Below are 27,661 nucleotides of genomic sequence, written 5' to 3'. Positions count from 1 at the left end.
ATGAGGTGGTTTCCATTGGGAGAAGATGGGAAGAACATTGGAGAAGACTCACATCAATGAAGGAAGCATTTACATAGTCTGTGTTCTCTTCCCCTCTCTTCACTGGAATGATTACTCGGTTGAACTCATCTGGAACAGAACAAAACCATCTGAGATTTGGGATAAACCTGCATGGCCTTTAGCTGGGGAGTCACCAAGCCCCAAGTGAGAGACAGATAAGGGAAGGGGAGCACAGTGCACCTGGCTGGGACAAGGACAGTCAGCTCCACCCTCTGCCATGCCCTGGTTTGGGGCAGAGGAAGGGGATGCTGAGCTCTCCAGGAAAAGGACCTGCTCAGCACTGGGACTCCTTTCCCTTGGGGCAGAGCAGAAACCAGCAGAGAGGGTCACACAGGGCTGGTTGCCCATCTGTGTCCAGAGAAAGTCTGAGTATCTTCAGGCATGGAGAATCCACAACATCCTTGGGCAACCTGTGTCAGCACCTGGTGACCCCCACAGGCAAAACGTGTTCCTGCTGTTCAGAGGGACCCTCCTGTGGTCACTGTGTGCCCACAGCCCCTTGTCCTGTCCCTGGCCACCCCTGGCAAGAGCCTGGCTCTGTCCTCTCTGCACCCTCCCTGCAGCTGTTGATGGTCAGGGATGAGGCCCCAGAGCCTTCTCTTCTCCCTCTGAGCAGTCCCAGCTCTCCCAGCCCTTCCTCAGAGCAGAGATGCTCCAGCCCCCTCCCTGGGCCGTCCCCAGTCTGTCCATGTCCCTCTTGTCCTGGGACCCAGTGCTGCAGGTGTGGCCTCCCCAGTGCTGAGCAGAGGGGCAGGATCCCCTCCCTGGACCTGCTGGAAGTGTTTTGTTTCCCACAGCCCAGGCCATCACTGTCCCTTTTGTCTCAATGGCACTCTGCTGGCTCAGCTTCAGGCTGCAGTCTGTCAGGACCTTTCCTGACAAGCTGCTTTTCCACCCAGCTGGGTGACCCCAGTCCAGACTGGTACCTGGGCTTGTCCCTCCCCAGGGGCAGGACTCTGCCCTTTTCCTTGAACATCACAAGGTCCCTGTTTGCCCCATTTCTCCAGCCCAATTCCTGTCCCCACACCCACCAGACACTCAGCCAAACAAGCCTTACATGGAATTATCTGAAGCACCCTGTTCTTCTTCATGTTGGCTGGCAAGTTGCCCGTTCTCATCTTGTCATTCTGGATTTTGATTGAAGTGAGCTTCTGCAGGGCAAGGAGCAAAGCAGAGGGGAGTTTCAGTGCCACCCAGTGCCAGCTGATCCCTGCACCATCCCAGCAGATCCACCAGGACAGGACAACAGCCACACTCACCTTGAACTCCTCCTCCAGCCCGTTGCTGCTGGTCCCTGGCACTTTGTTGTAGATCTTCTGGAGGTGGATCTCTAAGGAGGTCACCTCCAGCTCCGTGTCACCGTACAGATAGTGCTCCAGAAGTGCTTGGTATATGAACACATACTGCATCTGCAGGGTTGCAGGGAGAAGGAAGGAGTAAAAAGCAAGTCTGAGTCTCTCTGAAATCTTCCTTTTTAAAATTGGTCTTACTGCTCATAAATACAGCTCCCCCTCTAGCCATACAAGTTACTTTGCTTTTTTGCCCTGATCCTTTTTTTCTGTCATGTTCCATGCCCAGTGAGCACATGCTGGGTGCAAACCCACCACCCCCCTGCCCACCCTCTGAGACCCCAAAAAACTGAGTGACAACCCTCCTGCCACCAAATGGGGACTGTTTCTTTATTTACCACACCAAGCAAAGCAGATGTGACACAAAATGTTCTCCAAGCCTGAAGGAAAGGAGGCTCAGGGGGGACCTTGTGGCTCCACACAATTCCCTGACAGGAGGGGGCAGCCAGGGGGAAACAAGGGACAGGATGAGAGGGAATGGCCTCAGGCTGGGCCAAGGGAGGGTCAGGTAGGATATTGGATAAATTTCTTCATGGAAAGGGTTGTCCAGCCCAGGACAGTGGTGGAATCCCCATCTCTGGAGGGATTTAAAAGCCATGAGGATGTGGCACTTGGGGATGTGGGTCAGTGGTGGCCTCGACAGTGCTGCTGGATTGGATGATCTTAAAGGACTTTTCCAATCCCAAAAAATCAGTGACCCTATGATGATTAACACTCTGGGATCTACACTCTCCCAGAGGCAGGACAGGGCACTGAGGACAAGTCAGTGCTGGGGTTGGAGACCCCCTGGCTTTGAATTTCAACTTCTCTCTCTGTCCCATGGAAAGTCTGGCACCACCACTGTGAAAGCCATGTGGATGTGGCACTTGGGGACATGGATCAGTGGTGGCTTTGGCAGTGCTGGGGAATGTTTGGACTCTATCTCAAGGATCTTTCCCAACCTAAATGATTTATTGATTCTACAAAGGGGATTAAAAAGAGCAGGACCCTGCAAAGAGCTCAGTGATGCAGCATCACTGTCCCAGATTGTGAAGCAAGATTTATTCCATTACCATCTGTATGGCAGCTGTCTTTTGTCAAGTGGGCAGTTTGCCTTATCTCTCTGAGTGATCACAATCACTCCTCCCTCTGGAGGGGACACCTGCTGATAACAGGCTATTGAATGTCAGTGCATGACTGATAAGAACTGCAGCATCCCATTGGGAGATGCTCTGCTGAGAGGGAGGAGCCAAGCATTGCTACCCAGATATAATCTGGAGATTCTGGAGCACCAGCACAGCTTCTCCACTGGATTTCCCAGAGGAACAGCAGCTGCCTCTTCTTCCACGGATCTTTGAAGGAAGACTCCATCCTTCTCCAGGATCCCTGCTCCAGCAGAACCACAGCTGACCCTCCAGGAAGGCTGCAGCCACATTTCCAATTGCACTGCTACCAACACCCTGACCCACAGGGTGTCAGGATGAGTTCTGACTCTGTCAGAATTGTTTTAGTTTACTGCATTGCGTATTTTATCCTTTCATTTTCTTCCCTATTAAAGAACTGTTATCTCCTGCTCCCATAATTTTTTTTTTGCTTGAGAGCCCTTAATTTAAAATTTATAGCAATTTGGAGGGGGGGGGGTAATTTTCTCCATTCCAGGCGAGGCTCCTGCCTTCCTTAGCACACACCTGGCTTTCCAAACCAAGACAATCCCCCAAAATGAGGGATGACACAACCCTCACACAGGCTTTGAGTGGGTGAAGGAAATGTAGGAAATGCCTGCCCAGAGGGCAGGAGCACACTCACATCTGTCTGTACCATCTGGCAGCGCTGGGCGCGGATGCGGCTGACGAAGCCGTACACATCCACCTTCCTCTCCGTGTGCATCATGTCCAGCATGGCGTCGATGACGATGAACGTGCCCGTGCGTCCCACCCCGGCACTGCACGACAAGGGATGGGACATTGGCAAGGAATTCTTTCCTGGGAGGGTGGGCAGGCCCTGGCACAGGGTGTCTGGAGTAGCTGTGGCTGTCCCTGGCTCCCTGGAAGTGTCACAGGCCAGGCTGGATGGGGCTTGGAGCAGCCTGGGATAGTGGGAGGTGTCCCTGGCCATGGCAGGTGGTGGCACTGGATGGGATTTAAGGTCTCTTCCCAAACCATTCCATCATTCTGTGGTCTTGAGCCATGGCTTTTCTCACTTTTACCCCAATTCCCTCTCTGGGCAGGGTTAGGTGGGATATTGGGAAAGAATTGTTCCCTGGGAGGGTGAGGAGCCCTGGCACAGGGTTCCCAGAGAAGCTGTGGCTGTCCCTGGCTCCCTGGAAGTGTCACAGGCCAGGCTGGATGGGGCTTGGAGCAGCCTGGGATAGTGGGAGGTGTCCCTGGCCATGGCAGGGGGTAGGACTGGATTGCCTTCAGCGAGACCTTCAGCAGACGTGAAGGGAAGACAAAGCTCTTGGAATCAGCTGGGGAGTCACCAAGTCCCAAGTGAGAGACAGAGATAAGGGAAGGGGAGCACAGTGCACCTGGCTGGGACAAGGAGAGTCAGCTCCACCCTCTGCCATGCCCTGGTTTGGGGCAGAGGAAGGAGATGCTGAGCTTTCCAGGAAAAGGACCTGCTCAGCACTGGGACTCCTTTCCCTTGAGGCAGAGCAGAAACCAGCAGAGAGGGTCACAGAGGGCTGGTTGCCCATCTGTGGCCTTTCTTGCTTCCCAAGAAGATAAAAAAAAGGACTTGGAATGGTGCAAATGTGACCATCTCTGCCTTTAACCCTGGGGCTTCTCCTTACTGCAATGTGGAAGGCCCTGTGGCTCCCCCAGGGTTGCTGCTGTGCCTGAAACCCCTCCAGGTGAGGCCAATCTCCATGGCTGTTGCTCCAGGCAATCTGTCAGCTCAGTAATGCCTTCTCCCAAAGAGGGATGTTATCTTCTCGTGCCAAGGGAGATGCCACCAGTGCTCACCTTGGCTCACTCAGCATCCAGCCAACTCAAATGACCCCTCCAGATGAGTTGTAACACCCTAAAATCACTGATTCTAAGAACTTCCTTCAATTCATGCATTTTTTTTTGCATGTCTCCATGAGGAACATCCCCGTTTAACACAGGAAAGTTAAACAAACATAATGAAAAAGTCCTGACTGAAAATAAAAATACTAATTCCCTTTGAGACAGGAGATGCTTTCCAGGTGACCCAGAGGTTGGCTGTGGGCAGGACTCACCTGCAGTGCACCACTATGGCTCCTGCATATTGGGGATTGCAGGTCTTCACCTTCTTCAGGAATTTCAGCATCCCAATGGGGGTGAAGGGCACCCCGAAGTCAGGCCAGCTGGTGAAGTGGAACTGGGTCACCAGGCGCTGAGGCTTCTTGTTTGTGACATCTCCCACCTGCAGGGCAAAGGAGGACTCAGGTTAAGGAGAAATGCTCAGTTTTCCCTTCTTCCCCCAAAATGAAGAGACAGAGGGAGGTGCAGACACAAGATGGAGCTTAAGAAGCAGCATCCACAGCTGAAAGGGCATGGATTCAGGCTCTGGGACAGATCAGCCTCTAAAAACATGACATTTTCACCACCCAGCACCACATCCCACATCTGAGGGGTGTGAGATGCCAGCCTGTGGATCTGGCTTGGCAGCAGTTGCCATATTTCATCCCCAACAAGCTCAAACAGAAGCTGCTCCTCCATCCTTTTCCACTCCTTTGGCCAGATCATCCTCGGATTAAAGGCAGGGGAGGAAAACACACACATCCAGGCCATTGGAGTGAAGGATGAGGCTCAGGAGGATCATCCTCAAAGTCCAGACAGATTTACAGGCACCAACTCTTCCCTGCCTGCCTCTAAGAGAGGCAGGAAAACAAACAGAGTGACTAAAACACCCAGAGTCTCCTTGGAGGACAAGGAAATGTGGTGACAGATGGGAAAGCAATCAAACCCAACACATACAGCGCTGGATTTTGTCTCAGCTGAGGGGATAAATCTGATTATTTTCAGGCATTAAGTGTCTGTGGGTGAGAGCAGGAACCAACACTGCTAACAGCAAGTGGTGGAGTACTTCAGGATGGAATTTCAGCCCTGGCATCCCTCAGCTTCCCTGCTCTCAGCACAGCCATATGCTAACACTGTGAACAGGCTCTTGGGATGAATAAATTCTTAACAACTCTGGTTAAAAATGGGTGCTGGGGCTCATTGCATCCCAACTCTGCTCTCACAGACCCTTGGAAGAGTTGAGCCAATACCTTTGGGATGCCCAGTGAGGAGAGGGGAGGGATGGGATGGGATGGGATGGGATGGGATGGGATGGGATGGGATGGGATGGGATGGGATGGGATGGGATGGGATGGGGAGGTGGCCCCTGGCACCTGCTGGATGCAGAATTTGCGCACGGTGTAATCCACCAGCACGGTCACGTCCTCCACGGACACTCGGATGTTCCCGTAGGTCCAGCAGCCCTGATCTGGCCAGTACTGAGCACATTTACACTGGAGGGGGGAAAAACAAGTGCAGGTGAGCTCTGGACACGCTCACAAGGCTGGGAATGGCTCCAGGACATGCCCATAGGGTCAAATCCCAGCCTGTGAAACCTTCTGGCACCGACCTCTTTCCTCTCCTTCAGGTTGGTCACCATGACAATTGTCGCTGTGTTTTGCTCCCAAATCATCCTCCAAAAATCGTTCACTGTTTCTTCCTTTGGTCCTGAGGGGAAGGTAAAACAAAAAGTCCTCTTTGGGATCAACCTCTCACAATCTGGGGCCAAAACCCAGCGTGTGAGGTCACACGTCACAGATGATCCAACACATTTTTTGCCAATAGGTCACAGGAGGTGCTGTGGTGTCTGGGCATGCCTGATCTAAGAAATAATCCTATCACACAACAGCTGGAATATTTGGATTTGTTTTATGGTCAGGAATTCCATATTTAGCTTGAGAAAGAGAAACCAGACAAACACAGCATAGACTTGCCCAAGGTCACCCAGGGAAATTGTGGATGTCCCAGAGTCCTGCCCCGGGATTTTGGGTTTTAGCCATGGGATCCCATTTCAGTGTGGCACAGGAATAGTTCCCTGCTGCCTGCCAGACATGAAGCTAACTCAGCCTACACTCCCTTGCCAAGCCTGAGGCTCAGGGTGAGCCAAGAGAACAGCAGAGCCAAAGCTTAACCTGAGCCTGGAAGTGCTGAGGGACCTGATCCAGCCTCCTTCTCCAGCCAGAGCCAGGGAAACTGGCCAGGAATGCCCTGACCCACTGGCAAGTCCAGAGAGGAAACACAAAGCACTCCCATGGGCAGGTAACATCCTGTTGCTGACATGATCCCCACCCTGTGAGTGGGAATTTTGGTTTTAGGGATGGGTTTGGACTTCTGAAGATCCTAAGGATGATTCTCTCAATCCCACCCCTGGGAGTGTTCAAGGGAGCTTGGAGCAACCTGGGATAGTGGGAGGTGTCCCTGTCCATGGCAGTAGGGTGGAATGAGATGAACTTTGAGGTCCTTTCCAGCCCAAACCATTCCATGATTCTGTTATTTGGGGGATTTAATTAAGCAGCTCCCTGACAGAATTTCCAGATGTCACAAGACCCTCCAGCAATGAGACTGCACAGGTAGGACTTCTCTCTGTCCACCAAGACATCCAGCACTGCTCTTTGACTGGGAAAATCATTTTAGGAACAATCTGTGGAGCAGCCAAGCCTCCTTTTGACCAGGGGAGCTCTCCAAGATGCTGTGGGTAGAGTGGCACAGCTCCACTGAGCAGAGGGACCCACCCCAGCTGCCCCCAACAGAGCAATGGGAATAGTCAATAATTTACCTTGTGCAGCAATGAACTTGTTTTTCTCTTGGTACCCCTGCAAGAAAAGAAGAAAAAGGAAGAAAAATTAATATTTCTCTAACACAAGAGTCATGAAATGCATCTACAGGAACAAACAGAGCTGGCATCTGCTCTACTGCTCATTCTCCCTTGTGCAGAGAAGGGGCTGCAGCCTCTGAGGGGAGAATCAGCTCCAAAGATGGGCTGAAATAATTGAAAATCCTTGTGTAAAGGCCTGTTTTCCCACAGGAACTGTCCCCATGCTCACATAATGCAGGAATGGCCCCACTTGTTGGCACAAGGCACTAATGAAGTGGTAGCTGACAGCCCTTCCACTGCAGTCAGACCCTGCATCCAGAGCACCAGGTGAAACTCAGCACTGATCCTTGGAAGAGGGGCTGTGGAACTCATAGGGATTGGTTTTGTGTATTTGATTTACTGGGGAGGGAAGGAAAAAGCTCTTTTGAGTCTTGTTTTGCTTCATGTGTCTGCATCTCTCACATGACCCTTCCCAGCTGATTGGAGCCACATGGTGACAACCACAAAGGACCCATCTCCTCCCAGGGGCAGAGCAAGGCAATGCTGCTTCCATTTCAGCTGGATTCCTTGATTTCTTCTCCATCCCCTTCCCACATCCAGTCCTGCAAGCACTGATGATCAACTGGCCACACTCTTCAAGCATTTCAAACCCTGGGGATGTGGCACTTGGGGACATAGTTCAGTGGTGGCCTGGCAGTGCTGGGGGAATGCTTGCATTTGTGGGTCTTAGAGGGCTTTTCCAATCTCAAAGATTCTATGATTTCTCAGCTGTTTATTGATCAGAAATGCCCAGCTCCAGCAGGAGTGGTTCCCCAGCCCTCTCCAAAGCTTGGCTTTGCCCTGGCAGGGATTTCCCAAAACTCACATTGATGAAGGAGGCGTTGATGTAGTCGGAGTCAGGGACCCCTTCCACAGGAGTCAGGTGAACCCTGGAATGATCATCTGGAGGGAAATTAAAACTCTGCATTAAAGACAACCCCCTCCACTCTGCTCTGCTTGGCCTAGTGAGAATCCAGATGCTGGAGTGGAGCCCATGCTCCTGGATGCAAAAACACCTTCATGCCCCCAAATTCCTCTTGCTCAAACCCAGAGAGATCCTGGATCTTGTCCAAGGTAGTTTTTTTCCAACAGAGTGGACATTTGAGGACACCCTAAGCCAGCCCACTGCCCAATGCCACCAGGCAAGAGTTGTCCCTTCTGACATTTCCCATTCCTTTCACTCTCCATGGCCTCGTGACTCCATGGAGCTTCTCCTCACAGGTATCCAAAGCTAAAGCAGACTCAGCCACCCACCTGGGAGGTGAAATGCCCTCATCTGTGCCCTTGCCCATCCCAAAACCAGGAATGGGGAGCCCTGGCAGGAGCCCCTGAGTGTTTCCCTCCCCATCCAACCAGCTCTGACACGTACAGGGCAAAATGTTCACATATCTGTTCTTCTCCTTGTTCTCCTCCTTGGAAGCAGCTTCACATGTGGCCTGTATGGGACACGCTGGGAGAGCCTGAAATGGCAGAAATAAAAGGGTTTTCCATGAGGTTTTCATGGCACAGCAGGAACAATGTGCTGGCAAATGCCACACCTGAGCATCCTGCCCCTCCAGACATGTCCCCACCACCCACATGTCACCTCCACCCCAGCAGCAACTCTCCAAGTGACCATTTAAATAGCTGGGCTGGACCAGAGACAGCCAATCCCTTTGGAAAGATGTGGAGAGAGATCTGGATTCTCCTGATTCATGGACACGAGGTGGCAGCAAAGCCTCCAGCTCCGAACCCACCCGGCAGCACCAACGAGCTCATTCCTGATTCTTGTCAATGGAGGCTCCTGTGAGATTCCCTCATTAACAGTGCTGCTAATTGTGACCTGATTAAGCCCCCACCGCCCCAGCCCACCCAGTGATAGCAGGAGCAGCCCAAGGGGCCCTTTGGTGGGGGCAGGGAAGGGCTGGGGTGACAGGGGACACTGTCCCTGGGTTTCCCAGTTGAGCACAGAAGGTGCTTCCCCAGCACTGTTATTCCACATCCTCTCTGAACAGCAAAGAATGTTCTGGAGGTATCCACCATCCCGTCCTCCAGCTGACAGGATGGCAGGAAGTGTCCAGGGCAATCAGGTATTTATAACCCTAAAAATCCCCCCCACCCCGGGCATTCATTGCACCTATTTGGTTTCATCACAGCATGGCCAGGAAAGGGATCAAGTTTTGTAGCAGCTGGACAAAGTGGAGTGGCTTTTTTTTATCTTCTCCTCATTCTCATGGTGCCATATCATGGCTTGGACCTGGGCTGGGAGCACAGGTCTGATGAGGAGCAGCTGAGGGAGCTGGGAAGGGGCTCAGCCCGGAGCAAAGGAGGCTCAGGGGCACCTTGTAGCTCTGTACAACTCCTGACAGGAGAGGACAGCCAGGGGGGTCGGGCTCTGCTCCAGGGAACAGAGACAGGAGAAGAGGAAACAATCTTAAGTTGTGCCAGGAGAGGTTTAGATTGGATATTTAGGAAAATATTTTCACAGAAAGAGTTGTCAAGCCTCAGCACAAGCTGCCCAGGGCAGTGGTAGAGTGACCACCCTTGAAAGTGTTAAAAGATAAAAAGTGTAGATGTGGCACTGATGTGGCACTTGGGGACATGACTTAATGGTGGTCTTGGCAGTGCTGGGTTAAGGGTTGGACTCTACAATCTCAGAGGGCTTTTCCAACCTTAATGAACCTATTCTATTCTATTCTATTCTATTCTATTCTATTCTATTCTATTCTATTCTATTCTATTCTATTCTATTCTATTCTATTCTATTCTATTCTATTCTATTCTATTCCCAGATCCATTGTCACAAGCTGCAAAGCCCAGCAATGTCAAGAAGAGGCTGTAGCCATCCCTGAAGAAATGCTCTGGCCCTGTGGGACAAGCACAATAGCTGAACTCCTGACAGCTGAAGGCCAGCCTTTGTCCCATACACTGTCACCATTGTGTCTCAGGGTTAACAGCTCACTGAAATAAAATGGGCTCATTCCTGTTTCTCTGTCAAAGCTTTCTTTTGCCTGTTTGTGGATTAGCCATGGCTGGGAGGTGGGGGCAGAGCTTGGGAGGCAACCAGCGAGCAGGGGAGCTCTGGAAGACCCCGAGATATCCAGGATCATTCCTGAACCCAGGAAAATGTAACTCTGAAGAGCTGTTTGCTAGAAACCCTCTGCTTTATGCAGTGAGCATGAGGGTGAATGACTTATCACAGATTCAAGCACAGAATCAGCCCTGCCACCACTCAGCCTTGAAGAAACCCCCTGTCCTAGACTGCAAGGCAATGTGTGTGTTCTATCTCCATCTGTCAGAGGTGGGGCAGTTCTCTTCTCCTCATTGGGCAGTTTTCTTTATCTCTTCCACAGCCAATCCTCCCTCCAGGAGATCTCTGCTGTTCATGGGCCATTAATCATTAATTATCTTCTGTTCATGGCCAGTGAGTGTCCCTGCATGGCTGATCAAATTCCATCATCCCATGGGGAGATGCCCTGCCCAGGGGAGGAGCCAAGCATTCCTACCTGGATCCAATCTGAGGTTTGGAACAGCCCAGCAGCCTCTGCCCACTGCATTCCCAGAGGAGCAGCTTTCTGCTGCCCTGCATTCCCAGAGGGAGAGCAGGCCCATCTCCAGCAGCCCTGGAGCTGCAGAGGAAAACTCCCCCCTTGTGCAGGATCCCTGCTCCAGCAGAACCACAGCTGGCACTGCAGGAGGGCTGAGCCCCCCTGGGATGGGACTGTGCCACCACCCTGAGCCCCCCTGGGATGGGACTGTGCCACCACCCTGAGCCCCCCTGGGATGGGACTGTGCCACCACCCTGAGCCCCCCTGGGATGGGACTGTGCCACCACCCTGACACACAGGGGCCAGGGCCTGCTCTGACTCTGGCAGTGGGGTTTTGTACTACTGCATTTTAATTTTATTTTTATTTTCTTTACCAGTAAAGAACTGTTATTCCTGCTCCCTGAGAGTCCCTTTTATCTTTACCTGAGAGCCCCTTAATTTAAAATTTATAGCAATTCAGAGGGAGGGGGTTTACATTTTCCATTTCAGGGGGTCCTGCCTTCCTCAGCAGACACCTGTCCTTTCAAACCAAGACAGAGTCCCAGAGCAGCCTGGGCTGGAAGAAACTTCAAAGATCACCTCATTCCACCCCCCTCCATGGCAGGGACACTGCAGGAAGGTTTGTCCCAGGCTAGAGCCTGGAGAGAAGCAGCAGGGCAGCCCAAGCACCCCCACAGTGTAGCAGAGCTCACTGAAGGCAGCCAGAACAACGTGTGCTGAGCCTGTCTCACCCAGACCTGCTCCAGGATGCCCTCTGTACTTCCTGCTCCCCTATCTTTACTTGAGAGCCCCTTAATTTCAAAATCACAACAATTCAGAGGGAGCAGCTTTACATTTCCCATTTCAGGGGGTGCTCCTGCCTTCCATATCAGACACCTGTCTTTCCAAACCAAAAACCAGGCCCTAGACCCAACCCTGAGGGCAGCCTGTGTGGTGTGGGGGCAGCAGCAGGGGCACTCACGTTGAACTCCTCCCTGAAGAGCTTGTTGTCATCAGCCATGCGGCGATTGATCTCCTCCTCCAGCTTGTCCACAGGCAGCGGGGGGTACTTGCGGTTGGTGCTGGGCGAGCGGGCGAGCAGGGGCATGCTCTGGGGCTCTGCAAGGACACCCAGGTGTTACAGATGGATAAGGGATGGATAGTAACATCATAGTAACTATCATGGATGGATAGTAACATTACAGTAACTACCATGGATGGATTGCAACATTATAGTAACTATCATGGATGGATAGTAACATTACAGTAACTATCATGGATGGATTGCAACATTACAGTAACTATCATGGATGGATAGTAACATCATAGTAACTATCATGGATGGATAGTAACATTACAGTAACTACAATGGATGGATAGTAACATTATAGTAACTATCATGGATGGATAGTAACATTATAGTAACTATCATGGATGGATAGTAACATTACAGTAACTATCATGGATGGATTGCAACATTATAGTAACTATCATGGATGGATAGTAACATTACAGTAACTATCATGGATGGATAGTAACATTATAGTAACTATCATGGATGGATTGCAACATTACAGTAACTACAATGGATGGATAGTAGCATTATAGTAACTATCATGGATGGATTGCAACATTACAGTAACTATCATGGATGGATAGTAACATCATAGTAACTATCATGGATGGATAGTAACATTACAGTAACTACAATGGATGGATAGTAGCATTATAGTAACTATCATGGATAGATAGTAACATTACAGTAACTATCATGGATGCATAGTAACACTATAGTAACTATCATGGATGCATAGCAGCATTATAGTAACTATCATGGATGGATAATGCCATAGTAACAAGAGGACACCAGAGGCAGGGAGAAATCATGAGGAGGGCTCCATCTTATCAGAAGGCTAATTAATTACTTCATTATACTCTATTATTCTATATTATACTACATTACATCTAAACTGAATCTGCCAAGCACTCCACTGCACAACATCTTGTGACTGTCAACTGACAGTCCCGACACACCCCTGGATTCAACTGGTCAGTGAATCAAAACACTCACTCCAGAATCCACTTATCAATCCCCTTCAGGTGAACACTCTTCCACAATGCATTCCATTTGTGAGCAACACAGGAGCAGTACGTGAGATGAGAATTGTTCTTCCTTTCTCTGAGGTTCAGAGAATGTGAAACCCAGAAATATTCTTGGGAAGAATTGTGCCTTGCTTTTCTCCATGAAGAGAAATGTGGCGACAGTTGGCTCTCTCAATTAAGGGATGACTACTGTGGGAATGTTAAGAGAAGCTTTAGTGATGCTGGGTTATGTTGTTGTCGTTTAGATGTTCTCTGTTCTCCCCACAGTTCCCTTTCCCCCTGCATTGCTGCCATCAGACAGCCTGGGCTGTCCAGGACAGGTACAAAGAAGCTGCTCAGGTGTCCCTTCCCTGGGGCAGGTGGGGATGGAGAAGCTTGGGGGTGCTCAGGGGGTGAGGCATGGCAACACCTGACCTCCAGTGCAGTGACAAGAAAGCAGTTTGCACTGATAAATGGCACAGAAGAGCTGAGTGACAGACTTTGGGAGGGCCAGGGCTGGCTGATGCAGCCCCCAGGGGTATAAAAGCCTGAGCATCCAGCTTGAAGAGGAACTGGCCATGTGGTATCCACGAGGGCAGGTCCCAGTGCTGCAGCTTTTTCCTGATGCAGCCCTTTTGTTGTATTTTTGTCAAGGTTTGATAAACCTTTTTAAATTTTCAAAGTGAGCAGCTGTCTCTCACATGGGGGTCACCAGCTGTGTCCCATGGCCAGCACTGCCCACCCAAGCCCAGGGGAGCACAGGGACCCCACACTGCTTCCAGGGCTGTCCTCCTGTCTGCACAGAATGGTTTGGGTTGGAGGGGGTGTTAAAGAGCATCTTGGTCCAAATGAATCCACCAGACCAGGCTGCTCTGAGCACGGTGACACCTGGCTTGTGGCAGCACTGGGGGGGCAGCAGGGGCAGGGCAGTGCCTGTTCCCTGTGCTGGCACTGCTGGGGCATCTCCAGTTCTGGGGGCACTTCTGGGCCTCTCACAACAAGACCTTGAGGGGCTGGAGTGTGTCCAGGGAAGGGAACAGAGCTGGGGAAGGGGCTGGAGCACCAGGAGGAGCTGAGGGAGCTGGGAAGGGGCTCAGCCTGGAGCAAAGGAGGCTCAGGGGGGACCTTGTGGCTCTGCACAGCTCCTGCCAGGAGGGGACAGCCGGGGGGGTCGGGCTCTGCTCCCAGGGAACGGGGACAGGAGGAGAGGGAACGGCCTCAGGCTGGGCCAGGGGAGGGTCAGGTTGGACATCTGGGAACATTTCTTCATGGAAAGGGTTGTCCAGCCCTGGCACAGATGCCCAGGGCAGTGGTGGAATCCCCATCTCTGGAGGGATTTAAAAGCCATGAGGATGTGGCACTTGGGGATGTGGGTCAGTGGTGGCCTTGACAGTGCTGCTGGATTGGATGATCTTAAAGGACTTTTCCAATCCCAAAAAATCAGTGACCCTATGATGATTAACACTCTGGGATCTACACTCTCCCAGAGGCAGGACAGGGCACTGAGGACAAGTCAGTGCTGGGGTTGGAGACCCCCTGGCTTTGAATTTCAACTTCTCTCTCTGTCCCATGGAAAGTCTGGCACCACCACTGTGAAACAAATCCCAGGAGGGCACAGCAAAGGCAGCTGCTGCTTGTGCAGCTCAGCAGAGCCCAGAAAGGCCATGTGAGGGTTACACCAACACAGCTGAGTGTTTATGAAGTTCACACCTCCGTTTACAGGGAGGTAAGATGGCAGAGAAGGTCTTAGCAGCCAACATAAAATAAAAAAGGTGCTGAATTTCAGTGAGTGCTTCTCAGAAGGTGTTTGGTTTATGTGGAAGGAGAGCTGAAAAAGCATCTGAACTGAGTTTAAGAGGTCTCCTCAGATCTTAATCAGTCCCTACACATGGATGGAGATGGCCAACTTCAGACCCTCAAAGTCAGCTCTGGCTCACAGCTCAGGGGCAGAAGAATTTAGACATTACACAAGGCTTTAAAATGCATCTGTGCATGTTTAGGAGGTACTAAAATGTTTTTATAATGAAAATAAATGTATTCCCTTTTTTCTCCTGTAAATGTTAGTTCAGTGTCCACAGTTAGTGTGAAGATCTGAGTTTTAATTAGAGACCATCCTAATCTGAGAGAGCAGAAAAATGTTTAATTACTCTCCAAAGATGTGTTTTTTCAAGAAGGATTCTTATTTGAGTCAAAGAAACGTTGTGAAAACTCAAGAGGAATGTGAGTAGTGATTTTGGAAGTGATCACCCATTTTAATATCAACCACTTGAGGGCAAACATTGAATCAGTGGAACGAAAGCTGGGAAATAAACCTTCATTCTATGAAAGTCTGCCAAACCCATGGAAAACATGGAACAAAGGAGGTCAGGAAACAACAACAACAACAAAACAGAAATGAAAAAAATATCTGCCTACAAAAATAAGAGGTGGAGGAGAGCCTGGTGTGGCACCAGGTGGACTCACCTGTGTCGTCTGTCCGGCCGTTGGACAGACGGAAGGAGTTGGAGTGGCTCCCTGCCTGCTTGTATTTCTTGAACCTGCCAAGGAGAATTGGGGTGGAAGAGTCAGTAAATATCCACCAGGAAGCCCAGGTCCCCTCCCTGATGAGACCTAAGTAAGAATGAATATTGACAGGAGTAGGACACTAAAAGGCAGCAAAATTCTGACATTCTCAAAAAAAAGGAAGTTATTGGTTCAGATTTTACTTATTTTCTACTTTGATCTAACAGCAGAACACAACAAAAAGAGCAGAAAAAACTTCTGTAGCAATATCTCACTTCTTCCTTATGATGGAGGAGAACTCTATATAGTTTGCTCAATGGATATTTGCAAAACAGGTTTAATCCAGCTGCCTATTACTGTATGAAAAAGAGCAGCAATGATGTGGAGAAGGCCACACAGGAATAAAGGATGATTCTGATAACAGCACACTGACTCAACTTACTGCAGGTGAGAACTTATGAACATAATCACAAGCATCTAGAAGCACCCAAAGAGCTTTCCCTTTTTTGGCCACACTTTCTCAAGGCTTCATGGATTAGCTGGTGTGTCCAGGAGGCTGCAGGAGCTCTGAAATCCTGCCTGTGAGCAGAGCTTTTCACTGAGCACATCTGGAACAGCTGGAGGAGCCCAGAGAGAGCAGGAAACCAGGAGAAGCTTTCAGGGTGCTCTTTGCAGAGGACACCCCAAGGAGTCCCTGCTCCCTGGGCTGAGCCAGCAGAGCACATAAAGCCCAGGCTGATCTGTCCTGCAGCAAATCCCTGCTCCATGTGCTGTTAGCTTGGAGCAGCTGCTCGTGCTCCCTTTGCCTGAAATTTGGAGTTTTGCTGAATCACTGGGCAGTGAACACAAACCCTTTCTTTTAGGGCTGGAAGCCAGGTGGGAAGGACTCAAACTCTGCTGCTGCTGAACTCCTGAGGCAAAACTCTCCTCAGGTTCACTGCTGTGAGGGCAGGCCTGGAGCCAGGAGACAGAGGGGAGTTTTCCACTGCTAAGGAAATTGGTTTTTTTTTAAGACTTATTCACCAAACTGGTGAGTAAATTAAAGTGTTTACTGCAGGTGAATAAAGACATTCTTGGTTATGCTTTCAGGAGCTGGGAATGCTTCATTTTGAGCAGGGCAGATGCTTGGATTCTAAGAAGGCTTTCTTGTGCTGTAATTTCAATTACAGCATTACCTAACACTCCTCACAAGCTCCTGCCATTCACAGTGAAAGGTGCACAGGGACCATGTGAGGCTTAGTATCCAAAACAGTTTGGATATTGGATCCTGCTTGCTATCAAGATGGGAATCAAGGAATAACACATTGAAAGGACTTTGTGTTCAGCCTCCCTGCATTACTCAATCCATCATTTGCAGCCTCACAAGGAAACCTCACCTGCTTTTCCCCACACTGACAGGGCTTCAGTTCAATCTACCCTGCTAAAAGTGACATTTTGAAAGGCAGAACAGGAATTCCCCACAGGAGGAGCAGCTTTGCAGAGAAAGGAATGAACATCATTCATCAGATAACCCCAAACATCATTTTCATTCATTGTCCTTCCAGGTTTCTTTTCAAAGCACCAGCTGTGTCAGCCTTTAGCTTGGGAGACAGCACAAAAGGCTCATTCCTGTTCATTCAGGAATTGTTTCTGTCAAACAAGGGAATCCAGTATTACAGCAGCTCTTACCTCAACATGTACAGAACAATAATAATAAATACTATGACTAGGAGGGAGGACAGGGCCACCATCACAGCTATAATGGGAGTCTCATCTGCAAGAGGAAGAGAAAGGTGTGGTTATGGACATTGGAAAACATCCAGGGCCATCACTGAACAGGGCAGAGCTCTACAATTTCTGCTTGAAGAACAATTCTGATGATGATATTAGTAATAAAACCATAATAAATAATAAATAGTATTAAGTGATGTTGCAATTTTCCAGAATGAGAGTGAAAACAGAAAAGGATGAGTAAGCACCATGTGCCTCAGACACTCCCAGGTCAGATTAAACTTGAAACCACCACTCAGAGCACCTCAATCTTCTCCAAGAGTTGGTCACTGTGAAATTGTGACTTTGCAGATGAAAACAGTGATGGAGAAAGCTGGGACTGGGCTATTCTGGGGTTCCTTCTGCACAACTGAATGTGCACATGGTGGCCCAGCAGCAGAAATTTCCTCTGTCAGCTGGTGATCTACAAAACTTTCTGCCTGACACTAAAGGGTCCAGAGAAGTTCCTACCAGGCCCATGAGTTTGTAAGGAATGTTTGGTGGATGATAAGGAACTTTATATTAAATGGGTGAAAACTGTGAGCTCTCAAAGACCCCACAGACACATTTGGAACACCACCACGATTTTGCTTCCAGTTCTTTGTCAAAAAGGACAAGAGGACAAAGCTTCCAGCTGCCCCTGGGATCTGCACAGCTCCAAGGGTGAGATTTGGTGTGGACCAGGCTGCCCAGAGAAGCTGTGGCTGCCTCTGGATCCCTGGAAGTGTCCAAGGCCAGGCTGGATGGGGCTTGAAGCACCTTGGGACAGCAGAAGGTGTCTGGGGTGGAACTGGATGAGTTTTAAGATCCTTTCCAACTCAACCATTCCCCAATTCTGTAATTATAGAATAATTTGGGTTGGAAGTGACCTCCAAAGACCATTTAGTCCAACCCCCTACTCTTTCCTCCCTGGAAATACAGAGTTCAGAGAGCAGGAGAGGTCAGACACCAGCAGGCACCCAAGTGTGACCCAATCTGGCACCCTTGCAGAAGCTCCTCAAGGGCAGGTACCTCACAATTCCCTTGTAAAAACACTTAAATTAGTCTGAAACACTCCCATCCTGCATGACCCACAAGAGATTTGATTTTTCCTTTCAATAAACCATTTCTATCTCATGCTGGAGGTCAGTCAATCAGTGGTTGGTGCTGGCAAATCCCCCAGATGGGTTGGAAGCCAAGCAGCTCCAACCAGGGAGGAGAAGGGCCCTGAAGGGCATTTTTTTCAGATAAATGTGGATGCCAGCCATGCCAGCTGGGGATATCTCCATTTTCCATCAGCTCCCTCCATCTGATGGGGCCACCACAGAGTGTCTACACAGCCCCAGGAGGCTGCAGGGCAGGACCCTTTTCCACCTTCTGTGCATCCATTTCCCTGCAGATCCCTGCTCCATGTGGCTCAGCAATTTCAGCCAGCAGATTTCCTTAGCTGGGGTTTATTTTCCCATGGGGTTTATTTTGTCCATTTCCCTACTTTCTTCCCTAGGGGTCTATTTTGTCCATCTCTGAGCTACCCAAGGGCACTCTGATTGTATTTCTGTGTTTGTCCCTCCGTGGTGTGAGGTCTGGGAATGTTATTTCCATTAAATCATAACATTTTTGTGTCATGATTTCAAGGTAACAGCCCAGTGTGGCAAATAAAAACCTGGTTTTGCATGTCTTTGTCCTTCTCATCGACTGCCCTAATGTGGCAGCACCTCCCACAGCCCAAAAGGAATTTATTGGGAATTCTGCCTCCTGCACACCTCAGAAGGTGATGAGCCTTGGCATTCCCCATCTTGACACTTCCCAAAACCAGGAACAGGTTGGTCTTGGTCCAACCACAGCCAGTCCTTGTCTCTCACTGAGACTTCTGAGCTCAGCCACCACCTCCATCCTGTCTGCAGGAGAGGAAGAAGAGCTGCCATGCCAAAACCTGTGGTGCTAAGTCACCGTTGGACCATTTTTTTCATGCCTTGGCTGGAGTTAAGCTCAGCCTAACCAGTGCTGAGCCAGGCTGGAGCTGCAGGGCAGCAGTGGCTGGTGATTTGTGGGCAGGGGCAGCAGGATGCAGATTTGAGGGCAGGGGTGGCTCTGGCAGCAGGGTGCAGGGAGTTTGGAGGTTTTGGGGTTTATTTTGCAGCTGTTCTTTCCACACATCTGGTGGGATGAGGAATTGGAGCTTTCCCACTGCTAGCAACCCACCCAGCCCAGCCCAGCCCAGGCAGGAAATGAGCTGGAGGGTCCCCAGCTGCTCCCTGCCAGCCCTGCTGAGCTGTGCCAACCCCCCCAGAGCTCCTGTCCTGTTCCAGCCCCAGCCTGAGAGCTTCATGCTGGCAATCCACCTGGAAAAGGGACAAGGACTCAACCTTCTGCTCCCCCAGCGCTGCAGCACCCACCGCAGTCCTGAGCTTGGAAGGCAGCAGGAGGCTAAAATCTTCTCCTGGCCCCTCTGAGGAACCACCAAACCCCCCCTGGAGCTTGGGAGCATGCCCCAGCTGCTGGCAGAGGTGCTTTATAGCAGGTCACCCAGACCTGGGTGCAGTTGTGGCAGAGGGACAGGGCTGAGCAGCCCATCCCTGCTCACAGCTGGCAACATCTGCCCACAAAACCAGCCACAGAATGGTGTGGGTTGGAAGGGACCTTAGAAACCATCCCACTCCACTCCCTGCCACAGGCAAGGACACTTTCCACCATCCCAGGCTGCTCCAAGCCCCATCCAAGCTGGCTTTGGACACTTCCAGGGATCCAGGGGCTGTCACAAATCTCTGGGCATCCCATGCCAGGGTCTCACCACCCTCAAAGTCAAGATTTTATTCCCAATATCTAATCTAAACCTACTCCCAGTTTGAAGCCATTTCCCCTTGTTCAATCACTCTATGCTCTTATTAAAAATCCCTTATTTAATCTGATTTCCTCACTGTATTTATAATAATATTAGCAATATTAATATAAATCTTGTTAGGAAGTCAGATGTATTCCCCCTTTTTTCTTTTTTCTTTGCCCTCAGGAGCAGGGATGCACAATGGCAGAGAGAGCACAAAATCAGGCCTAAGCCAGGCCAGATCTGAGGGAATTACACTGAGCATTTCTGCAGAGGCTTAGCCACAATTTCAAACGAGTTCCCTCAGACCTGCATCCCTTTTATTCCCTCTGCTAAATGTGTGCTGCCAGTCAGGACTTACAGCATCAGTCTGCTCCCTGGCTGGGTGAGGCAGGCACAGAGAGCAGCACCAGGCAGAGTTTGCAAAGCTGCAGCACCCATCAGAGCCAGGATGAAAACACACAGAGGCAGCTGATTCCTCCAGGTGGGAGCCAGCCCAGCTCTGCCTGCTCCTGGAGTGCTAAAGCCATCAGTAATTGCAAACATTCTGGTAGAGATGCCAGTTCTCAGAGCTAAGAGATGGAAAAATGTCCCTAAAGTGCCGTTCTCTTACAAGAAATGGATTTGTGTTACTGCTTGCCAACAGAATGAGGAGAACAATAATTATTCCCATCATCTGCAGGATGGGTTTGGATCAAATCATGTAAGTCACAGTCAATAAAGACAATTCAGCAGCAAAAAAAAAAAAAAAAAAAAAAAAAAGGAAATATCCTGAATGGCTTCTCAGACTTTGGTCATGCAGCTCTAGGGATGTGCTGACATTCTCAGAGCAGGAACAATTGGTACCTAACAGGACATGTACAAATTGGAATGGGATTGTTTAGTTCTAAAAAGAAAAGCTCAACAGAAATTAAGATATCAGTGTGTCACCAGCTCCTTTAAAGAGCTTGAGAGGTTTCATAAAAACACATTTGGAAGTCCTAAGGAGAGCTCTCTAATAGCAGAATGCTTCTGGAATTGTTTTTACTGAGTAAAGAGCAATGAAATGTAACATTCTTACCTCTTCTGTCAGAGTTACCTGCAGAAAAAGAAAACAAAAGTCTCTTAGCAACAAAGGAACAAGACATTTTAGTAAGTCAGGAAGGATCAAAGACCAAGACAGGAACAAATTTAGTAACTCTCATCATCTGCCTGTAAATCTTTCCTTTAAAACACTAACTATAAAACCAGGATGTTAAAATGAATTTCTGAGTAAGGAAAAAGGAACAAATCCTGAGTTTTGATCAGCAGAACAAGGAGCTGAAGCCAAGCTTTAACATCACTAAACACAACTTACTGTTTAAAGCCATAACCAGCAAGTCACTGGTGTAATTCATTAGCACTCAAATATCAAGAGATAACACTGGTGCATCATTTGAAGAGTGTGGCTGAGCCAAGAGTTCAATTAGGAGCAGCTGGGCTCAGGGATGGGGTGAGGAGCATCCAAGGGAAGTCTGTACCTGCTGGGTTGGATGGCTCATCCACAGGGCACAGGAACAAACCTGTGCCAGGGAGAGCAGAGCCTGGCTCTGCCAGGGCAGTGCTGCTGGCACAGGCACCCCATGGCCATGAGCTGGGTGTGAAGAGCTGCAGCACAGGGCTGAGGACAATCCTGGTGGGTTTGGACAAGAGGAACTACCCCTACAACACGGGACCTTCTGGCCCAGTCCCCTTCTTCAGCACCACTTAATTCTTCCATAACACCAACATTTCCTGTTAAATCTAATTTAGGCCTGCCCTCATGGCAAAGGCAGCCCTAAAACTGATTTTGTTCCTTGACAAATTACTTGAGATAAAGAAAGAATTAGGTTTGATCATTTGTTCTCTGGGCTGACATCAAGTGAGAAGCCACTTCTGGCCTTGATGGTGCAATGGCCAATGTGTCATGGCATACACCAGGGGAGTTCACCAAAACTGGTAACCCAAATCACAGAAAAGCAGTGGAGACACAGAAATAATTAATCCAGCCCCCAATGAGCAGGCATCATATTACAAAATCCAGATATTAGCAGCACTTAAGGCTTTTGCCTCCATCTCTCCTATGTGGAGGCTAAATTTATCTCAAACTTGCCCCATGTGTGTGTCTAAGTCTATGTGAGATTCCTCCACTCTGCAAAAAAGGATTTGTGTTGGGAAGGAAGCTGGATGAGCTCAGGGGCGGCAGAACACTACGAAGGCTGGGTTCTGAACTTCCTTCAACCACATCCCTTCCTATGCTGGCAGCAAAGACAACTTCACTGCAGCTTCAGGGGCTGTGGTTTCCAAAGATTCCCAGAGGAAGAGGGTACACACATCTCTTGGGAAATTGGTTCTTAAGGATTATACACTTGACACCTTCCCTGTGTTAACTCCACCATCATCTTGTTTCAGGGTTTTCTAATCCACAACCAAGTTACCAATCCTGGTTTTCCACTAAATCCCAAGGTCCAGCAGGCACTGCCATCTTCCTGTTGCAAGCTGGAGACAGGCACTGCCCAAGCTGGGTCTCAAACAACACAATGAGCAAATCATGGCTGAAGAGCAAGAGCTCAGCAAAGATTTCTGCTCACCTCAGCCTCTTTTTGCCTGATTTTTCACTCTTAACCTGGACTGAGCAGCCAAACAATGTTTTATGGGGTCATTTTCTTGCTGTGCCAAGGAGGGAATGCGATCAGGATGGCAACAGAGACAACTCTCTCTCATCTGGACCTTTCAAAGACTGAAGTTGCCCAACTAATGGGGAAAACTATTAATGTAAGGAGAGAATCACAAAATAGTTTGACTTGGAAGCAAAGATCATCTAGTCCACCTGTGGAGATCTTTCACTAGATGATCTTGGCCCAAACCTTTGGTCAGACAAGGGAGATCAGAAGAGGTTTGAGAGTCCTCTTGTTTTGCATCACCATGGAATTGTCCCCTAACAGTTTTTTTGCTCCATTTTGCTCAGCCAGACAAAAGAAGAGCAAAGAAACAAACCAAAAGGCAGGGTTGCCTGGAGAAGAAGAAGAAGAGGTGGAGGAGGTGCCTACCATTGTGGGAAGCAGAAGAGGTCTCCTGTGTTGTCACCACCATGCTGAAATTCCTCTCTGTTGTCTCTACCTCCGTGCTGGGGACGGTGGCGTGTGGGACCGACGGCGTCACGCTGGGGAGCAGGGATGGGGCTGGAGGCACAGGCAGGGTTGGCCCCAGGGTGGAGGAGATGTTGAGGCTGCCAGTGGTGGCATTGGGGGAGATTCTGGCAGCTGTGGTTGGAGGAGGTTTTGGCGCTGTGGTAGGAACAGTCCCTGGAGTGCTCATGTTGAGTCTGTGTGTGTTGGGCGTGGTCCCATCCTCAGGACCTGCTGTAGGAGCTTTGGTGGGGCTCCTGGGGGAGGTGGACACTGTTGTGGGTGGCTCTGAGAAGGGAAAAGCACAGGGGAAGCTCTGTGAGATTCTCTTCTGTGATACTGAGGGGGTTTAGATGCTTAAGATTTGTGTGACTGTAACTATAAGGATAAAACACCCAACAAATCCTGAGCGCAGGACAGGAAATGCTCTGCACAGCAGGAGATACAAATGTCAAAAAAATATAACCTGAACAGGTGCTGTTTATGGGGATGTCCAAACATCAGAGTCCCTGGAGGTGAGGATCAATTAAACCTGTGGGCCTCATTTATGAGCACCTGAAGCTCATCACTCTCCAATATTTTATGTTTCAGCTATGTGGAGGGCAGAAGGAATGGAATACTGAGCACATTCCCACTCACTCCTTTGATCCTAAAGATGGGTTAAAAGAGAGATGAGGAGCACAGTTTACCTGTTGTAACGTTGTTAGCACCTACACTTATCAGGCCACTTCCGAGCAAAAGGAGAAAGAACCACAAATCCATGTTGACCTGGGGAGGAAAGCACAGAACACTTATTTAAACCCTCATGCAATTTCATCTCAAAATATTCCAAGGTGGGGATGTTGCTGTGCATCCTGTAAAGCTCAGAGAGAGGAGTGGAAGTGTGGCTGGAGTCCCTGCAGGCATCTGGATGGGAAGGATTTATGGGTGTTGATTTCACACAACAAGGGGAAAGAACATGGAGAAATCCCAGTCTGGTGGAGCAGCAAAGTGTCCATGGATGAAGCAGGGAATGGGTGAACTGTGGGAGAGCATGAGAAGAACAAACTGAGCATTAAAACCAAGTATCTGGTCCTAAAGGAGATTAATAAATAGCTCATACAGTGGTCTGCAAATGGCTGTACTCTGAGCAAACTCAAAGGCAATTCAGGTGAAGACCATGGCAAAGAGCCTTGATCCCAAATGCTCCAGAAGTGGAGGCAGGAATGAAGGAGAGGGCAGCTCCTCCTGCCTCACTGACACCTGAAATGTTCCTGGGCAGGGGCAGAACACTCAGCTCCATTCAAACCCTGCTGGATTCCCTGTGTATGTGGTCAGAACAAACACTCACACATAATCCAAGAAGATCAGCAAGTTCAGGCTGCACGCCCATACTGTACGTGCTTCCCAGGAAATGTCCAGCAGAATTACAGGACGATGACATCAGTAAAATCATTTCCCCCAGCCCTTTCTAATACAAGATTTTTATGGTGATTTCTTTCCTCTGGAGACCTCAGAACGCTCCTGAGAAATGGGTATCATTATCTCCTCCCAAACACCTACGGATCTAGAGGCCCAGAGATGTGAGACGTCATCGTGCTGGCCAGGACAGAGCCCAAAGCTGCCAAGTCCAGACCAGCACGTGGCCACGGGGCCTTCCAAGGATGGGCCAACACCTCTCCTCTGCTCTGAGCCCAGAGAGGGCTCAGACACAGCTCTGCTCCGTGCCATGGGCCGGCAGCTGCCGCACGACTCCCATCTTTCAGGCTTTTGTCCTGTGTCCAGTTGTATCTCCAGGATCTCCTAGGAGAGAGCTGCAAGATCTCACTGCCAAGTCAACCTGAGGAGCTGCCAAGAACGGGTTTTATTCCCTCCCCCTCTAATAGATCTTGTGTTGTTTGTGCTTCTTCTATTTATTTAAATCTGCTTCATCTAGACCCATCCCAAACTCCGGGCAGGAGGACAACACTGAAGTCATCCATGTGCTGGAAACGCTATCAGCAATACAAGATCCTCCCACCTCACCCAGGAGTATCCTCCCACCAGCACCACCTACTTCTATGTTTTTCCTCCCCCTCCAAAAGAAAACCTGGCAAAAATTGACCTTACTCAGTGACCAAAAGGTCAGACAAACCCTGAACCAGAAGGAAACCAAGCTCTGGAGATAAGAGCTTTCCATAGGCTCTGTCCGTGGCCAGCGCTGCTGCTGCAAGCAGGGCAGGGCTTTCTCCAAGGGTCCCACTGGTGTGAGCAGCCAGCATTCCAGAGGGTTTCATCACCAGTTAAAATATCTGTCTGCATGAATTTGAACTGATTCAGTCCTCCTGTCACTGGTGAGAGCAGCACTGGTCCTGCAATGCCTCCCCCAGGCTGTGCTCCAGGGTGGGATGTCAGGAAAAAACCACAAGCAGTAGTTTGATGGTTTGATGACATGTTCCACTCATGGTGATTAATGCACACCACTCAGCTTGGTCAGACACTTGTCAGAGCCTGGTCTACACAGGTTTGGCTTTGGGGAGAAAATCTAATATTTATAAGGAATAAATTCTTCCCTGTGAGGGTGGTGAGGCACAGGGAGCTCAGAGAAGCTGCAGCTGCCCCATTCCTGGAAGTATCCAAGGCCAGGCTGGACAGGGCTTGGAGCAACCTGGGATACTGGAGGATGTCTCTGTCCAGAGCAGTAGGGGGAACTGAATGATCTGTAAGGTCCCTTCCCAACCCAAAAAATTCCATAACTCTATGATCTTTGTACCTTTCTGCAGGAGGCAGATTGTCCAAGCATCCCACTGTGGAATCCCACAGAAAGAAGGTGCTCATCCTGATGGGACCCACGTGCAAAAGCAGGAGGAAGTTAAACACACACTGAAACTCCAGAGAATGGAAATGATGGCACAGAGATGCTCTGAAAACCTCACAAGGGCTGATGAAAGCACCAAGATCTCATCATCACAACCACTTCCCTCACTGGGAACCCATCACTGCCACAGCAAGGACACCACGACAAGGGAAAGGGGAAGCCTCTGCTCTTCTGGAAGAACTGTTAGGAAAAAAGTGACCACTGGCTGTGTTTTGATGAACATTTGCACAGAAACACCATTCACTGAGATGAATATGGCTCCTTTCTCTTCCCCCAATTTGTTTCTCAAGAGCTCCCCTTCTTTTAGGATTCTGTTCATTTGGGAGCTCCATTTATTTTGAGTTCTGTCTATATGGAATCCTGTTCATTTGGGATCCCCAATAATTTTGAGATCTGTTTATTTGAAATCCTGTTCACTTGAGATTTGCAATCATTTGGGATTCCCATTCATTTGTGGTTCTGCTAATTCATGATCCCATTAGTTTGGCATTTCCATTGATTTCGTATCCCATTAATTTAGGGCCCCTATTCACATTGGGTTCTTGTTCATTTGGGATCCCACTCATTTAGGATATCTGGGATCCCACTCATCTCAGTTCTGCTCCTGTTCAGGGCAAGATGTGCCAGAGCCTCCCCACATCCTCCCCACACTTTCCCTTGGTATCAAAGCAGGACACAGAGGGAAGGAGCAAAGAAAGAAAAGCCATGAATTCCCTCTCTGCTCTCCATTATCAGGAAATAACCCACAAAGGATAAAAGAGTTTGGGTTTATTTCCATAAACCATAATTGCTACATGGATGGGAGCTACAGGAGATTCCTGAACTGGCTGCAAAGCCCTTTTGGGATGGTGGGATGATCACAGAATCGTTTAGGTTGGAAAAGATCCTTAAGCTCATCAAGTCCAGCCATCGATGAGGGTCCCTCCTTCTCTGAGCTGGCAGCACAGCTCTGGGATTACATCAGCGGGCAGGGAGCTCTAAACCCCCCTTGATTCTACATTTAATCAGTTCATTGATCCATGAGTGGATTGCAGGAGGAGGAAGGGCTTGGCAAGGGGAGATAATGCTGGATTTCCCCAAGCCTTGCTCTGCTTTCGTGAAGAAAGCTGCATGCGGGCGGTCCGTGCAGAACCTGAGTTTTTATGGCTTTATTACTGTGACTGGCAGAAGGGATGGGATGCTGGGAGCATCCCAGCTTGCTGTGCCCATCATTACCCAAAAATCCAAATCCCTGGAGCTGCTCCTGTGACCGGCAATCAGCTGCCAGAGCTGCTTTATCACCTTAAAACCAGATCCGGAGCAGGGAGCAGGCAAAGAGCCCTGTGCTGGGGGAGGGCTGTGCCAGCCCAGCTCCCACTTCCCAGCCCCTGCTCTAAAACACTCCCTATTCCCAAAAGCAGAATAAATAACGCCAGCAGTTCATCGTTCCCCCGCTCCTTAACATAAAAGGCCTCGAGAGTCCTACCCCAAAGCTGGAGAAACCCGAGTCTCCCTTCCCCCTCGGCTCCCCCTCCCTGCTGCTTTCGGAAACGGAGAGGAAATACTTGTAATGTTATCAACATAAACACAGCTCTTGGCCGGCTGCAACATCCTGCGAGCTCTGCAGAAAAACACCCTGACGTCAGGGCGCCGGCTCTGCCCAGGAGAAGGGAGCTGGAGGCTCTGGCACTGCTGCTCCAGAGGGTCGGGATGCTCGGCATCGTGGCTCCTTTTTTTTTTAAAGATCAGGCTTGGAAAACTCAGTAATTGCCACTGGTGTGCCCATAAATATTATATATATATGTATTTTTTTGTAT

The 27,661-nt window shown here is 49.5% G+C and overlaps 1 protein-coding gene across 3 annotated transcripts in view; it reads right to left on the bottom strand.

Moving 5' to 3' along the window:
* The window catches only part of PTPRA (protein tyrosine phosphatase receptor type A), a 520,615-nt gene that overhangs the window by 6,806 nt on the left and 486,148 nt on the right, over positions 1-27,661 (bottom strand). For 2 of the 3 annotated variants that reach the window (XM_050974180.1, XM_030239196.2), the window contains 16 exons: positions 23,719-23,797; positions 22,952-23,317; positions 20,965-20,982; positions 17,024-17,108; positions 15,317-15,390; positions 11,754-11,890; positions 8,635-8,725; positions 8,092-8,168; positions 7,188-7,224; positions 5,982-6,079; positions 5,746-5,865; positions 4,609-4,775; positions 3,195-3,330; positions 1,320-1,469; positions 1,118-1,211; positions 53-129 (listed from right to left, as the gene is read on the bottom strand). In XM_050974180.1, the coding sequence (XP_050830137.1) occupies positions 53-129; positions 1,118-1,211; positions 1,320-1,469; positions 3,195-3,330; positions 4,609-4,775; positions 5,746-5,865; positions 5,982-6,079; positions 7,188-7,224; positions 8,092-8,168; positions 8,635-8,725; positions 11,754-11,890; positions 15,317-15,390; positions 17,024-17,108; positions 20,965-20,982; positions 22,952-23,317; positions 23,719-23,791 (1,800 nt within the window). In that variant the 5' untranslated portion in view covers positions 23,792-23,797. Of the gene's footprint in view, positions 1-52; positions 130-1,117; positions 1,212-1,319; positions 1,470-3,194; positions 3,331-4,608; positions 4,776-5,745; positions 5,866-5,981; positions 6,080-7,187; positions 7,225-8,091; positions 8,169-8,634; positions 8,726-11,753; positions 11,891-15,316; positions 15,391-17,023; positions 17,111-20,964; positions 20,983-22,951; positions 23,318-23,718; positions 23,798-27,661 lie in introns of all 3 variants that reach the window. The other variant, XM_050974181.1, reaches the window with a different exon arrangement.

The sequence above is a fragment of the Serinus canaria genome, chromosome 4 (genome assembly GCF_022539315.1).
Source record: "Serinus canaria isolate serCan28SL12 chromosome 4, serCan2020, whole genome shotgun sequence".
NCBI lineage: Eukaryota > Metazoa > Chordata > Aves > Passeriformes > Fringillidae > Serinus > Serinus canaria.
The sequence above is the reverse complement of the archived record's forward strand: the minus strand, read 5'-3'. Positions and strand labels throughout refer to the sequence as shown.